Source organism: Anabrus simplex, chromosome 4, assembly GCF_040414725.1.
Source record: "Anabrus simplex isolate iqAnaSimp1 chromosome 4, ASM4041472v1, whole genome shotgun sequence".
Taxonomy (NCBI): domain Eukaryota; kingdom Metazoa; phylum Arthropoda; class Insecta; order Orthoptera; family Tettigoniidae; genus Anabrus; species Anabrus simplex.
The window spans coordinates 365,270,827-365,286,980 of NC_090268.1; the positions used below are offsets into that span (position 1 = coordinate 365,270,827).

The following is a 16,154-nucleotide window of genomic DNA, read 5'->3' on the forward strand; positions in this document are numbered from 1 at the left end:
AAGCTGTTATTTGAGTTGGAATTTGGACCATTTAGTACACATAGTTACAAAATGCTCTTTACTCTTCACTTCGGGCTGAGCACCTGTAAATATTAATCTAAATTTATGTTTATTGTAAAGGAATCATCAGTAACATTAAAGCTGTTTGAAGAATTTCTAATAGTTTAATTCTGTAAATGGCTCAGTAATACCTTATACAGTAGATTTGAATGTATGGATCCAGAATGTTTCCTTAATTTTTATCTAGCCAATTTGAATGTATAGATCCAGAATGTTTCCTTAATTTTTGTCTAGCCGTAAAATAATTCCGAATTTCTTGGTCTGAGTTTGCTTTTCCTTTCTGATAGATCTTGTAAAATCCTACTTATATATATATTTTCAAATCATGGAATACTTACAACAGTCTAGTTAATCTGGTTGATAGAAACTTCCAAGTAATTGAACTGGAGTATAACCTTTACCCACATTCTGAAATAATAGAACATAGTTGTGTTTATTTAACCTCAAGTCTTTATTATAGTTATTCATAAAGTGATCTCATTCATATGTATTCTGTAATTCCTTATGCAATGGACTTACATACATAAGTAGTAGATATGTCTTATACCAACCCTTCTAAATAATTAATGAAGGTTGAATTTGTACATAGACCTTTCCGTAGCTCTTACTAGTCCACAGATGGCTTACTTAGTTCTCAGTCCTGCAGAGCCGAAAGTTAGTTTTGTTGCTATTTTTTTGCTTGGTTCAGTCTGTCCCTGGCGACGCCTGGTGGTGCTCCCTACCAGAACCTAGCTCCTCAGTCACCAGACAGTGTTAACGCCACTAAGAATGGTCAACGAAGAGCAAGAGTCCTCTACGACTATGATGCAAAGGACTCTACTGAACTTAGCCTTATGGCTGATGAGGTAAATGAAATCTCTCCAGTTCATGGAATGATGTATAATGAGTGATTTAGAACACAAGTTATGTTAAATTAAACATTAATAAATGTGTATTACTTCACTTTTGTTTTACTTATATACTGCAATTCTATTTTTCATTTTTAAAGATGAATAAATATACATATTTTTTATAAATATTTCATTGAATTAACCGAGTAACTAGCAAATATCCTCTTTCACAGGAAATGAATTTGTGTTTGATATTTGCAACAGAATAAGCTATTTACATGATAAGTACTCCTGAATTACCTGCTTTTAATAATCGTAATTTTGTGAGTTACCCAATGCGTAAGATTGTGAAGGAAATGGCCTTTTAACAAGTATTTTTGTGAATACGAGATTGGTGTGGATATTACAAGTAATATGTACAGTTTATCTGCAGTTAAAGAATATCTCTCTATAGTAATAAATTGGCAGAAAGTCACACTCACAATTTTCTTCAAAAAAGAAAGAAATTAACAAAATATGTATATATGAAAATATCATTGCTTGATCTATATCACTGGAAGAAAAAAGCAAGTAGAAAGCACTTCTTATTTGTAAATCCCCTGCTGATTTCCATATCCAGTTATTTGCCATTAGTTCACATTCTAACAAGTAACCCTCAAGAGTGCGAAGTCGCGAACAGCCGATGGTATTGAATGCGTTTGAAGCCCCATCTATCGTCTACCCTGCATGTGCAGCATTGGCTGCAAATGGAAGGTGGGGGAAGACCTGTATGTATCCAAAAGTGAACAGAGCGCGAGGCTGAGACGAAGTTGAACAACTCATTCGACACGTACATCTTAGCAGTGCTATACTCCTGGTAGTACTGATATAAACCAGCGCAATGGCAACCATAAACGAAGCAAACGTTGCCTTATATCTACAGCGGACATTGACATTCCATCAGAAAGGAACGCAAGAAATTTTGCAGAGTAAGAAGGAATTGGCAGATGACATAATAGCGTTTTTGCAAAATGAGTCAGTGGAATATGTCATGCCGTCGTCGTATACTCTTGACTATGTGGACACTGCACATGCTGATTGCACTATGACAGTACTGCTGAAAGTGATTAGATATCCAGGCATGTACAGTTGAACCGCGATATCTCCAACCTCCATTACTCAAATTTTCAGTATCTTGAATTAACTTGAATTTTCCAGCCATTTGTCCTATTCTTCACGTGTATTTATTTCTGTACCGGTATTACTCGAAATTCAGTTACATGAATTTATCGATTCCTCGAAGCAAACGCTTCCTCCCTTGAAGCAAAAAATACTCCGTAACTCGAATTTTGTATAACATTAACTGTGTAATACAGCATTTGTGGTGTGTGAGGAACAGTTAACAAGTAAAGAAAGGGTCACTGTGATGCTGGGAGCTAATATGATTGGAACCGAAAAGCTAAAATTTCTAGTGATTGGAAAATCGACGAAGCCTCGCTGTTTCTTGGCTGTGAATTCATTAAGTAAACTCTTTCAAGATTAAAAATATTGTGCCCACCTATTCAATACAAATATATATTTTTTTAGTGGTTAAATTCTACATGAATTAAACACACCAGTTAGGGACATGTTTTGCCCTTGTTATGGGCATCTTCAGCATATATTAAACTTAAGGTCAAGGATTAAAACTATAACTATAGTAAACTAACTTAATCTAAATACAATCGTCTTATGCTATTTACATAGTTTACTATATGTACAATACGTGCATTAACTTTGCCAGAATTTATGAACAATGAATTAACTTATTTTATTATGACTAGACTTCCAATTGTGGATTGGATTGATCAAGGTGTGAATTGGGGTTTCTCAAATTGTATTGACTAGAATTTATCACTGCGTGAGCTGGGGTTTCTTCAACTGTTCATAAGAACTTTTACAAAACCAGAATCTTGGTTAAAATCGTTAATATTCAATTATAGTCCACATGTAGTTGGAATTAATTCCTTTCCAACGGAGACAACATTTGGGCCAAAAATAAATGAACCTTATAAAACTGTAAATTTAGTAGGGCTTTCTTTTTGTACGTTGCTTTAATTTTATTTCTTGACTCGACTTCCAATTGTGGATTGGATTGATCACAACATGAATTAGGGTTTCTCAAATTGTATTGACTAGAATTTATCACTGCGTGAGTTGGGGTTTCTTCAGCTGATATGGTCGCCTGAATCGTAAGAATTTTAACAATACTGGAACCTTGGTTAAAGTCATTCATGTTAGGGTTTGAAACAGTTTGAATATTCCTTTAGAAAGAAGCATGGTTATGTTTTAAGATTAAAGCATGTAAGTAGGATACATATTGTTGATTTTATCCGATAAGCAATGAATGAAATCAACAATATGTACTACACGTTGCCAACGTGCCAGATTAACGGTAAATGTAAGGCGTCGTATCGGCAAGTAGGGTCCCTAAACTGTATGGTTACCGACACTGAAAAAGACCCAACAGCAAGAAAAGTAACTATAAATCAATATCTTAATATTACAGGGGAGAAAGGGTAAGGTTGCACCCTTAGGGTACGTCCTTACACGGAGAGGACTATACAAGCTGCCGCGACTTCTCGTGAGACAGAGTACAATTATTCCTACTGCTAGTCTGGATTGCAAATTGTCCGGGAAGTTATTTATTGTGCTGCAAAAATTTGGAGGTTATCTGCCTCTAACGATTCTGTCACCTGTCAGAGACCTAGCAGCAGCAGTAGGGAATGTTTACATCACAGCAAGCAAGAGCTTGACATGGGCATACCAGAACTACAGCTATGGTACGAACACTGCTTTTGGCCCATAGCTGGTGAAAATAACTTGCTGTTGCTTGACTCCTGGTCTGCCTATAAAATCATACTGTGTTAGAGAAAATCATCCCTCTTGGTAAGTCTGACAATGCTACTCATATCACCTGGAACCACGGAACAAACTCAACCTCTCGATGTCTGTTTTCTTTGTGTGTATAAAACATACTAATTCACCGCCTGCAGCTACACCATAAAGGATAGCCAGTTTCACAATAAACTGCACGTGACGTTGGCACCAAATTCACTTTCGCATGTCTTCCAAGCCACGTTGGGATTGCAGGAAATGAACTTGCAGATGAAGCTGCAAAGGAAGCGGTACTTTTACCTCCAAGGCAAACGAATGTACTTGCTAAAGATATTTGTTCTCAGCTACGTCGAACCATCGTGGCGTCCTGGGAATTGGAGTGGCTAGCTACCCAAATTTCCAATAAGCTGAGAGCAATTAAGACGAGTACCGCGTGGCGGGCCTCTTTCTGGCCTTCATGGAAAAAGGCCATAGTATTGTGTAGGCTGAGGATAGTTCATGGACAATCTATGCACTCTTATCTACTAAAGAGGGATGACCCCCAAGTGTGTTAAAACATTGCTAGATGTTTTAGGTTTTTATTTCAGGAGTGATTAGTGAGGGGGAAGTTCGTGACCCTGTACGTATACAATAGTCTCATTCATCCGAACTTTTTGGATTAACCGTAACATATTTTCTAATAATAATGTTATTGTTTTTACGTCCTGCTAACTACTTTTACGGTTTCTGGAGACGCCTAGGTGCCAGGATTTTCTCCTGTAGGCGTTCTTTTACGCACCAGTAAATCTACTTACATGAGGCTGACGTATTTCAGCGCCTTCAAATACCACCGGACTGAGCCAGGATTGAACCTGCCGCGTTGGGGTCAGAAGGCCAGCGCCTCAACCGTCTGAAGAAAATAGTTTCTACAATACAGTACAGTACATACTGTAATTTGAAATGTCCATTCTTTAACAGTTACATTAATAAAATACTGTATAAAATTAAAATTACAGTAGGGTAGTTAAGAACCCGTAGAGGAGAAAACGACTAAAACTGTCTCCTAAAACTGCCAAAATACGGGAACGGGTTACACATTTGCATTTTGCCCGGGATGCGAAGAGCTGCTTCTGATGTTTACTTCTGCCGCTCTCTCAGTGGTAGCGCTGCAGAACGTGAACACGTGACTCACTGATGTGATCTTTATAAGACGCTGGTTTAACACTGCATCTTCAAGTAGGTTTTAATCACTACGACAAAAGAAACTAACAGACTATGTAAAGATAAACGACCAGTGATTGATGGTTTATAATGTGTAATTATGTTTACATTAAGTTATTCTAGTAAAATATGACTAATAAAATGCAGGTAAATCTTCATTCTATGAATATTTCAGTTTGGATAACTGGACTTTTGGATTAACGGGACTCTAGTGTATTATCACACGATTTACCCAATAGTGAATGTGATCATGAAAGCGATTTTAGTGAAGAGGGCGAAGAGCATGTTGAGCGTAACTGGATACATAAACAGAATATTCCAGTTATTCATACCTTTTGAGGAACAAGTGAGGTGTGCTTTACCAGTGGAATTTGTGAAAATGTTAGTAGGAAATTCATTTTCAGGTAGTACTAGATGACTGTATAGTATAATATATTGCAGATGAAATCAATAGATATGCCAGAACTAATCTAGAGTTTTTACTGATGAACGTGCGTGAAATACGTGTGTACATTGATCTTTCCATTCTAATGGGATTTGTAGAGAAGCCTACAATTCATGGTAAGTGGTGCAAAGTTGCAAGTTCCACTTTTACTGACCAAGTGGCTGCGTGATTTTGTTCATGTAACTGTCAACTTGCATTAAGCAGATAGTGGGTTCAAACTCCACTGTCGGCAGCCCCGAAGATGATTTTCTGTGGTTTCCCATTTTCACATCAGGTAAATGCTGGGGCTGTACCTTAAATTGGGCCACAGTTGCTTCCTTCCCATTCCTAGCCATTTCCAATCCCGTTGTCACCATAAAACCTATCTGTCTCGTAAAATAAATGATAATACAGTAATAAAAAGTTCCACTTTGGAACATTTCTAGCCATACTACGCACTGAAGAACTTCCAAGGTAAGTGTGTGGAAAATTTAAGATTTTATTCAGCTTGCTTTATGTTTTAATTCTAGTTACTGTTCACTAAGTGCATTGGGATGAATTGTGTGGCATTTCTGAATATAAATCAGGTCCCATGATAATCTGTAATCAATCACCTACAGTACTGTTTTAACTGAAAGCTAAAAGTTGGTAGATTCCTAGGAATGTTGGTGTATATGACGGCTGGGTGCATATGGATTAATAGAAGATGGTTGCCTAGTTGTACTTCCTCTTTAAAGAATAAACACAACCACCACCACAGGTAAATGGATAACTGTACTGTACTTTTAAGTAAAGGAATAGGTTTAAAGATCAGATTTAATGGTAGAAAGATTGAAGGTCATTAGGAAATTGAATTTAGCAAACAAGTCAACTAAGAATAAGATGATTGCAGACATAATTGGTGGTCATATAAATATTATAGAAAAATGAAAGGGTATGTACAGATACTTTAAAGCAGAAACAGGTTACAGGAAGGATATTCCAGGGATCATCAGTGAACAAGGGGAGTGTATAAAAGAAAAGCAGCTGGGATTGATAAAATTTCTGGGAATATATTAAAGGCAATGGGTTGCGATATAGTACCATACCTGAAGTACTTATCTGATTACTGTTTGTATGAAGGAGCTATAGTAAATGAATGGAGACTTGTTATAGTAGCCCATATGTACAAAGTGAAGGATGATATACATAAAGCTGATAATTATAAGCCAGTTAGCCTCACATTGGTTCATGTAAACTATGGGAAAGCATTCTTTCTGATAAAATTAGACCTGTTTGCAAAATTACTATCTAATTTGATAGGAGGCAGTTCGGGTTTAGGAAGTTATTCCATTGAGGCTCAATGTGTAAAATGCAGGCCTACGAGTTTCTCTCTCTTTGTGGGGGGGTTGGGGTTGGTCTCTCATAGTCTCTTTTTATCAGCAAGAGTTTATCTAGCTTTCTTGCCTTTGGTAGGTGAAGAATTTTTAAAATGTGGAGGTGGAGTAGAAGAATTGTGTGAGGTGTTATTTTCCAAATAGAATAAAGGTATGTGGTTTCTTTATTATATTTAAGGCTGATCAATATCTAACTTCCTCTGAAGTTTCTCATGGTAAGAATATCCGTGTAATGAACACAGAAATTGTTCTCTTAACGAAACTAACCTTGAGTTACATTTTTCAGTAGAACGGTTTAAAAGTTTTTCTGTAATGTACTTCTTGTCATTTTCTATTATTTTTCCTTTCTTTTCAGTATTTTAAATGGAATGGTTGGCTGCTGATCTGTGAGCAGAAGTGTTAATAATGGGAAAGTGCAATTTTAGAACCAGTTGGCTGCTTAAAGATGACAGGAATGGTCATTCGTTGTCAACATGGGCATCAAGACACAGTGAAACTGAAGTATTATGCAAAGTTTGTGTGTGTGTGTGTGTGTGTGTGTGTGTGTGTATAAAAAGATTTTCAAAACAAGGGATGTCATGCTCTTCTTGAACACTCACACTATGCTTAACATACAAACAAAATTAGCCTCTGATGTTCTGAGGTATAAGCAGTTAGTTTGTCGCAGCAAATCACTGTGAATCTTCTGACACAATACAAAGTGAAGATACTGAGTCAAGCTGTAGTTCTTCTGTTTGTTATTAAATGCTATAATACAGTTCGAAGAATGTGGCAACAGAATCTGAACTAATTTGGTTTATGAAGTCTGTGTGTTGAAACTTAAGTTGTGATATTTAATGAGTGAGGCACTGAGACCATAATTTCAACAGATGATCTCAGGTGATGTGGGAATCTCCTTGTATTCAGTCCATTTTGGTGAAACAAAGAATGTTGAAGACAAAAAAGGGCTTCAGATATTGGTGAGACATTGGCCAGAGGCAGAGAGTACTTTCAGACGTTTGCAAACATTAATCAGAAAAAATTATGCTTAAACTCTTCATAGAAAAATTCACTCTGCAATCTGTAATTCAAACCTATCTGTTCACAAACTTAATGTGATGGTGGTGATAATGATGATGATAACAATTGTATGGCCTCAGCAACTGTGTGCAAGCATTTAATTTAATTTGCTCATCAAGTTTTGATGTTCCGTTTTACTCTAGGCTTACTAGATGTCACAGTGAACCAAATCCTTCTTGGGTGACATCTATGGCTGAGTTTGTAAATGGATTTTGTCAGGTAAACACCAAATGTGTCGCTAGATATCTTGTACATTCAGACATTGTACGACATCGAGTGTCGAAGAGACTTTTCTTCCACCCTTCAAATATCAGACTACCTCTGCTAGGTTTGAACCTACTATCCTGGAATCTGGAGGTGAACACTCTACCACTGATCCACAGAGGGAGCTACAAACTTACTATGATTGGTTCAGATGGACAAGATGTGAATAAGAAAGTTCACTAGACTTTTCAGTGTAGAATTAATGAGCTCTCGCGGACCTGTCCCGTTCATGTTGTTCATGATACATATCTAAAAGACTTTTGGTGAAGATGCATCTGAATTAGGTGTTGTTGCTGTTTATCACTATTTTGATGGGTGACCATCCATGCTGGAGGAATGTGAAAGGATTCAAGATGATCTCAAGTTACCTCAAAAGAAATTCTTGAAACATTCTCCGTCTAGGCGGCTTACATTTCATCCCACTGCTGAGAGATTGCTTGAACTGTGGAAAGATAATATCATTCTTTTTTAAATTCCTGCCATCAGTGAAGAATTAGACTGTGTCACAGTGTACTTCGTACATAAAGATGACCAAACTTTTAGGTTGTTATCAAAGCCCAATATATTGTACTTCACTGTATCTTCTACAGAACTTCTTACATGCTTCACCGAAATATTCCAACGAGATGAACCTTTAATTCATATCCTGTACCCTCAGGTACAAGATTTAATACGTCAGGAATTTACAAATTGACATGCCAAACATGTAGGTAGCAATACATAGAACAGTCTGGAAGAAGTTTGGCTACAATGTACAAAGAACATGTTAATGCAATCAAATATTAAAATATTTGACAATAGGGGAGCATATGGTTGAAAAGAATAATAAATTTACAGACATTTCTAATGACCTGGAGTTAATACATTTGACCATAAACAGAAAATTCATTAATGTTTTAGAAAGTTTAAAAATTTATCTTGCTCAAAAGAATGACTTTGAATCAAGTTTAAATGAAAGAAGTACAGATGAGAACCCATTGTATAAACTAGCGTTTGATCATCTAAGGAAGTAAAAGGAAAAAAGGAGAAAAACTTGAAGATCTTAAATTTATTTAGGTATTCTCATTGAATATCGTCAAAATATTAAAATTTTATGTAATGATAATTTTCATTATATTTCACTAATGTTCGTTTATTCATTAATATGGTGGATTATGATATAATACTTCTTCAAATTGTGGGCTAAATAAAATATAGTGTTATATTGTTTTTATTCTTTGATTTGACTTCACTGATGAAGGGAATGCATATTCTTCCTGAAATATGTATGAAAAATTTAAAAGTATTGACAAGGTGAACCCAACATAAATTATTTTAAATAGTTTCTGTATTAGATTTAAACCAGTCAATACAGGATCGCATCAAACACCTATTATGGTTAAGCTTATCAACTCTGAATGTCTGGTTGCACAAAGTAGCTTTGTTTTTGGGAACGGCATATTTACAGCAACTGGAACGTGTGTTATGGTCATGAAAGGAGGAAAGGGATTTAAACAAAGTAAGGTAGTGGGGTTGTGATTCATTCAACAGTCTATGAAGTAGAGTAGCTGTGTAGCTTATGTAGTTTGTCGAATTTTAACCAGCCTATTCTTTCAAAATAGGGTGTTTATGAGCAGAGTAATTTAATGAAAATATGAATAACATGAATTTGATGCTTTTTGTAGCTTACTAGTCTGTTCAATAGTTGCATCAATAAGTACATTGTAGTAATTAAATAATGGGAGTGTGAGTGTCTGAATCAATCTGATTTTTAAATTTAATGGGAGATAGGATTGTTGATATTTGAGAGGATGTAAAGAAGAATTTGCTGTCCTGCATACTCGTTACTTGTTCATTCCAATTTGGATTTTGTCATGATACCAAGGATTTTTTATTTATTTTTACTGTGTTTGAGAAAACAATATTAATACCACTTAGATCTGAGTTGGGGATATTGCCGCTTTTGAGTTCAGTTATGAGGCCAGTTTGTTCAAGGATTATTGCTTACATTTTATTTGGATTAATCTTGAGAAACTTTTGCTGGCATATTGTGTTACATTGTGGAGACTGTCATTCATTTGCTTTATTGCAAAATGGACATTTTCAACTGGGGAATAATACTGTATTATATTTAGAGATGATCATAAACATACAGATGATATTTGCAAAATTTAAGTTGTTTTGAGATGTTGTTTGAAAGAACTGGGTCTAGGACACTGCCTGGGGTGGTTCCAGTTTTCTTACACTCCATTGAGATTTACTCTTGTTTATGTTGTCTTTGGTTTGTGAGGTGAGAAGAAAAGAACTGGAGGACCGTGTGGCTAAAATTCATGGCGTATAATTTTGCCAAAAGAATATCTAAATTTATGGTATCAAAAGCACTACTGAAGTCGTGGAGGGTAGCATGTTCCTGATCAAATTCATTAAACTAAATATGACAAAGCAATCGAGATCTTCATTGACATCTATAGAACAAACGTGTGTGACTGTATAAAATGAAAATTAATTTTGTTGCTCAGTCATAAAATAGCACAAAAGAATGTATAGGCAGTAACCAAGTTACAATTCAGATGCTCATTATGCTGACAATGTGTTGTGTTGGCAACATTTTGTAGCTGTTTACAATGGGCTACTAAGTTACTATCTGATGTTGCACTGAATTACAAGAGCATGCACACATCAATATACCAGACTTTCATGACTTACCACTTTGTTTTATATTTTGATGTCAGTCAGTTTCCGCTTCAACGATTCTTCTATCTCGCGTCACGTCATGTAGGTGTTCCAATTGAAATTGTCACTAATTGGGTAATTTGGCCTCGATTTAGCTTACCTCAACCTTGGAAAGGTTGCCCATGGCCATAAGGTTGGAACACATCTGGTTAATTCCTCTGACTTGGTAACTGAGTGCTCATGTTTGTCCCAACACTCTACTCTTTATATGCATACAACATATCACACTACTAACCACCACAGAAGCATGTAATGGTGAATACATCCTGCCACATAAGATTGGTGTGCATCCATGATCCTACTAGGGTGTGGGAAAAGTAGAAGAGATTTGTTGTCAATTCTGGGTTTATTTAGTCATTGTAGTTATATTCCTGTGTCATAAAATAGTCTGAGAATATATTGTATGTAATTTGCAACAATTATTTTAATATTAAATTTAAAATACATTTCTTTCTTTCTTGTGTGAAATATATTACTCATGATTCATATTTTCCTGTACAATATGACTTCATAACCTAATGAGTTCTTTCTTTAGCCACTAAAAATTGTCATTTGCCTGTGGTTATAAAATTTCATTTACTAACGTGATAAGCATGGATGAAATTACATGTAATTTAGTTATCTAACATTTTCTAATGAGTGATGTAATTTTTCTTTCTTATAATATGTAAACATAATCTCTGTGTTGGTTTAACTACTGTGGGCTGTGTTGTATTGATTGATTGGTTGGTTGATCAGCTTGGTATTTGATTTGGTTTGTTGGCTGTGTTTGTGCTTCCTTCTATCATTCATAACTTTAACACAAATGTTAGTTTTTAACTTATGTTACATTATTAATGCAGATAATATGCAGTGCAGCAAACACTTTGAAGTGGGAGAAAGTATAAATCATATGCATCTATAATTTGCTACATAATGGTACTCATGGAAAGATACACAGTATCAGCACTGTTTATTAACAAAATTCAGTGGTTTTGTCTCCTAAGTCTTGTGCTGTGATGACTGCCTAATGAAGTTTGGCTACATCACAGATGGAGGAAAAATCCACTATTTTAGTGTCTATTCCCTGCAAATCGGTCTACTTGCAACAATCAAAGTTGTCTTCTTAGCAACACTTGGCTTCAAAATTGCTGAAGTGCTTCCAGGCTACTTCATCCTTGCTGGTGATCTCGGCAGGTATGTTCACCAAGTGAGTTGGCTGTGCTCTTACGGTCGCGTAGCTGTGAGCTTGAATTCGGAAGATAGTGGGTTTGAATCTCACAGTCGGCAGCCCTGAAGATGGTTTTCTGTGGTTTCCCACTTCCATACCAGGCAAATGCTGGGGCTGTACCTTGATTAAGGCCATGACTGCTACCTTCCCAATGGTATTTGCGTTGATGAAAACCTTTGATGTTTTAGTGTGATATTAAACCACTAGGTGTCCTGGAGAACTGCATCAAACCAGCCTACGGACTGATGACCCAAATGAAAACATTACTTTAACCCCTATTCTATACCCTATCTCAAATTACCAAGGAGATAAGAATAACAAGTCCGGCCACGTGCATGTTGCAGTACTAGTCGCATGAAAACATCAGTCAAGAAACCGCAAGGTCGATAACTAGATCAAATAATCTAACTAACATGTTGTAAGAACACATTTATACAATCAGCAGAATGAATCAAGATGATATTCAATACAATTCTGAAGGCTAATGTACTCACCAATGTCGCCTGCAGAAGATAGCTTACTCAGTTCCCTCAATGTCGTCATCACTTTACAAAGGAAAAATTAAATGTATCCTCCTAATTCAATACAAACCATAATTCCATAATTAGATGGAGAAATAAAATTCAAACATGTTTCGACTCGTTTAAGTCATCTTCAGTGAAATAAGGGGGTTAAAGTAATCAACACAATACAAGCTAAAATTGTGCTAAAAACACAAATGAAGGAACAAAAGAAAAAAACAAGAGACATGACTGAAATAAAAACAATAACAATATGCAATATTTACATCACTAGATGGAGCAATAAATAACTTGCTGAGACAAATTCAGTGAAAAAAGGTTAATATAAAACATAATTGATTCCAAAAAGTGTGCTAAAACTAAGAAGAAAATAAAATAAATGATGCAGACGGAAACAAAACATTAAGTGCTAATGGTGATGTTGCGGACCTCTTAAGTCTAAAAATTTTAGGTTGACAACAATTCAAAAACAAGACGAAAACAGTGTTGAAAATTCAGGCTTTGAAAATTCAGGCTTTGTAGAAACACAATCACCATGAATGGCTAGAAGGGGAGCGAAAAAGCTTGAGAAACCCAGTTTGAGAGGATACAACGTTCCAAGTGAAACGTATGTGATAAGTGATGGAAAAACACCAATGAATTTAAAATTTTAGAATAGCCGCATTCTCAATTTCTTCACAATTTAGTGGTCTCTTTTTCAAAGATTGTTTCCAATGTTGGCTAGGTGGATTTGCTTTATTTTAAATGGTCGGGAGGGCAGCGACAAAATTGAGAAGCTGTGTTAGAGAAGTAGCAGGTGCATAGTAAACTGTAAGTGATCATAGTGGAAACCGTCAATGAAGTTCCAATCTGTAATGGAAAAAACAAGGTTTGAGAAATTTGGGTTGAGAGTAAAGAAAATGTGAAATGGGTGTGAAGAAATCTTTAAACTTCAGTACTTAAAAGGTGGTTGTCCTCTCAAACCGACCTGGCCTTCTCAAAGTTAATGGTCTCATTTGTACGATCAAGTCTATTGTTGGCTCAGCTGTGTTTGCGAGGATGGGAGGAGCGGAGGGGGAAGGCGGGTGCAGGGCTGGTGGGGAAAGGGTGAAGGATGTTCACTAGTTCAACAGTTTTCTTATTTCTGCAAGGGTAAAAGTTTTGTTGTTCATAGCCACATGGCCTTTAACTTGGCTCCACACACTTTCAATTGGGTTTAAAGAATAATGGTACAGAGGTAACCTTAAAACTTGCCTTCCCAATTGCAGTGCAATATCATCTACTGGATACGTGCCACAAAAGTCTTTAATATGCTGTGGGATGACATTAAGAAGTAGCTGCTACTAACCTCATCACATTTTCGAGAGTACTACCAGGATTTGCGTCACTGAAATTCTTTAAAATGTTCAGAACACACTGTTTTTCTCCATTTCTCAATGCTTTCCCTTCTTATGCTTTATGTGAGAAGGGCTGGCTGGGCTCATCTTCACTCCACACGGAACTTTAAAGATTATGTAAACGTAACTTAAAACAGGTAACTGAAACCTAAACACCGAGACAAAGACTGACTACCAACTTAATAATTATATATTACCAAATATTAGTGTGAAAGAAACTCTTAATAATATGCAAAGTCACTAGCGTACCAATAACACCCGGAACACAACAGTAAACAGAAAGCACATGGGTTGTATGTTAGCTAAATGACCGCTACTGAATACTGCAATGGCTGTTCTGCTGTTGACACATCACCCCTCTCAAAAGGAATTTGATGCACAAGTATCGATTATAAAATGAAACTAAACAGCTTTTTAAACGTGAAAAGTGAAGATAAACAGATTTAGATGACTTACTGTACCAGTAAAATAGCCCGACTTTATGAATTAATATTAAAGTTAGCACAAAGTAGGTCTCAGGGCAATTCAGGGTAGTTTCGAGCTAGAGCTTGGTACAGGAGGCAGGGTCCTATCTACAAGAAAATTTTTAAATAGATTGAATAATAGTGTTTTATTCAGAAAATGCATTTCAAAGTGCACATCACCTTACCGTTGATAGTCGCTGTCTTCAACATCGCCTTTTGACGACCCATGCTCCCAGTTCACCAGGCTGAACGGGGCTGGAATATATTCTGCAAGTTGCCAATATTATGTTGAGATAAGGCCAGAACATCCAGGTTGGTTAGATATGGGTTTGAGTCTCGAACTTTCAACGTTCTGGACGATCTCCGGCGTTCTCCGACGATGTTGTGGGGTAATCACTCGTCACAAAACTTATACGAGTGTCCAGAATTACACAGTCCCCCGACACTTCGGTTTAACAGCACTGTTTCATTTAATATGGTTGGGATATACAGTCGAATTCACTCTTAATCTTCTAGATTGAATTTATAAGTTCACTAAAGATGAAGATGCGGGTAGCATCGAGATTGGAAGAAAATAAAGCGCAGTTCACGAATAGAAATTATGAAACTGAAAATTATTCACGCACTTGGCACGGTTCATGGTGATTTTCCACTAAATAAAGTAGCACTTGACATTGAAAGAAATGTATGACTGCTCTAGAGTTTATCAAAGACTCTGCTGTCAGTCATGAAACAACACTAAACACGTTGATGAAATAAGGTTGAAATGAAAAGCACAGTTCGTTGTTAGGCGCACTTGACATTAAATAAAATATGTCACTGTTCAAGATTTTATCAAAGACAATGCTGTCAGTCACACACAAATAATTTACACACTGTTCAGAAGAAATAATACACAATTTTGTTTGAATTGGATAAAGAACACGGTTTGAATTCACAGTAAAACACTTGTGTCGCAGTACACAATTATACTTTTATCATGGTAATCATTTGCAGTAACATTCATGGGAAAGTTCGAACTTTCATAAACTTTCATAAATACTCATGTCTGTTAAGGAAATTATGCTGACTGAGATTTCAAGAAAAAATGTCACAGTTAATAGCAGTGTTCTCCCCAGAAATTTTCGTCAGCCGGGTGCCGGGGAACGGTAACCGGGCGGGAAATACTACATAAAAAATGAATGTAATTACACTTCAATATTTATTCCCCCCAGAGCATTAAATCAAAAAGGTAAACATGAACGGCAAAATTGAACTATTTCAGTATTTTTCACGAACAAGACATAACAGAGTATTTTGAACTTCTAAATCATGTAACACTGGGGCTCACCAATCGGTTGCTGAGGAGTGCCGTACGGGTTTGCGACGTCCCGTGGAATCGAGTGATCGACACCAATTCAGACTCCGCTCACTCGCGATACGTGATATTCAAGCTAAACATTTAAACTCCAATGTAATGGATGCAATTATTCTGAAAATAATAAAGATTTATCATATAAATTAAAGGTTTTATAGTATTTATATTTTAATTTGAAGTACCCAGTGACTCAAATATGTATTAATATTATGTTGTTGTTGTTGAGTCATCAGTCCATAGACTGGTTTGATGCAGCCCTCCATGTCACCCTATCATGTGCTAACCTTTTCATTTCTACGTAACTATCCTCCATCTGTTCTAATCTGCTTGTCATATTCATACCTTGGTCTACCCCTACCGTTCTTACCACCTACACTTCCTTCAAAAACCAACTGAACAAGTCCTGGGTGTCTTAAGATGTGTCCTATCATTCTATCTCTTCTTC

At 36.3% G+C, this 16,154-nt stretch overlaps 1 protein-coding gene across 1 annotated transcript in view; it reads left to right on the forward strand.

The window, feature by feature from the left end:
• EndoB (endophilin-B) overlaps nt 1–16,154 on the forward strand; it is a 243,010-nt gene that overhangs the window by 204,707 nt on the left and 22,149 nt on the right. Inside the window, exon 7 of the mRNA XM_067145790.2 lies at nt 749–905. Within this exon, the coding sequence (XP_067001891.1) occupies nt 749–905 (157 nt within the window). The remainder of the gene's footprint in view (nt 1–748; nt 906–16,154) is intronic.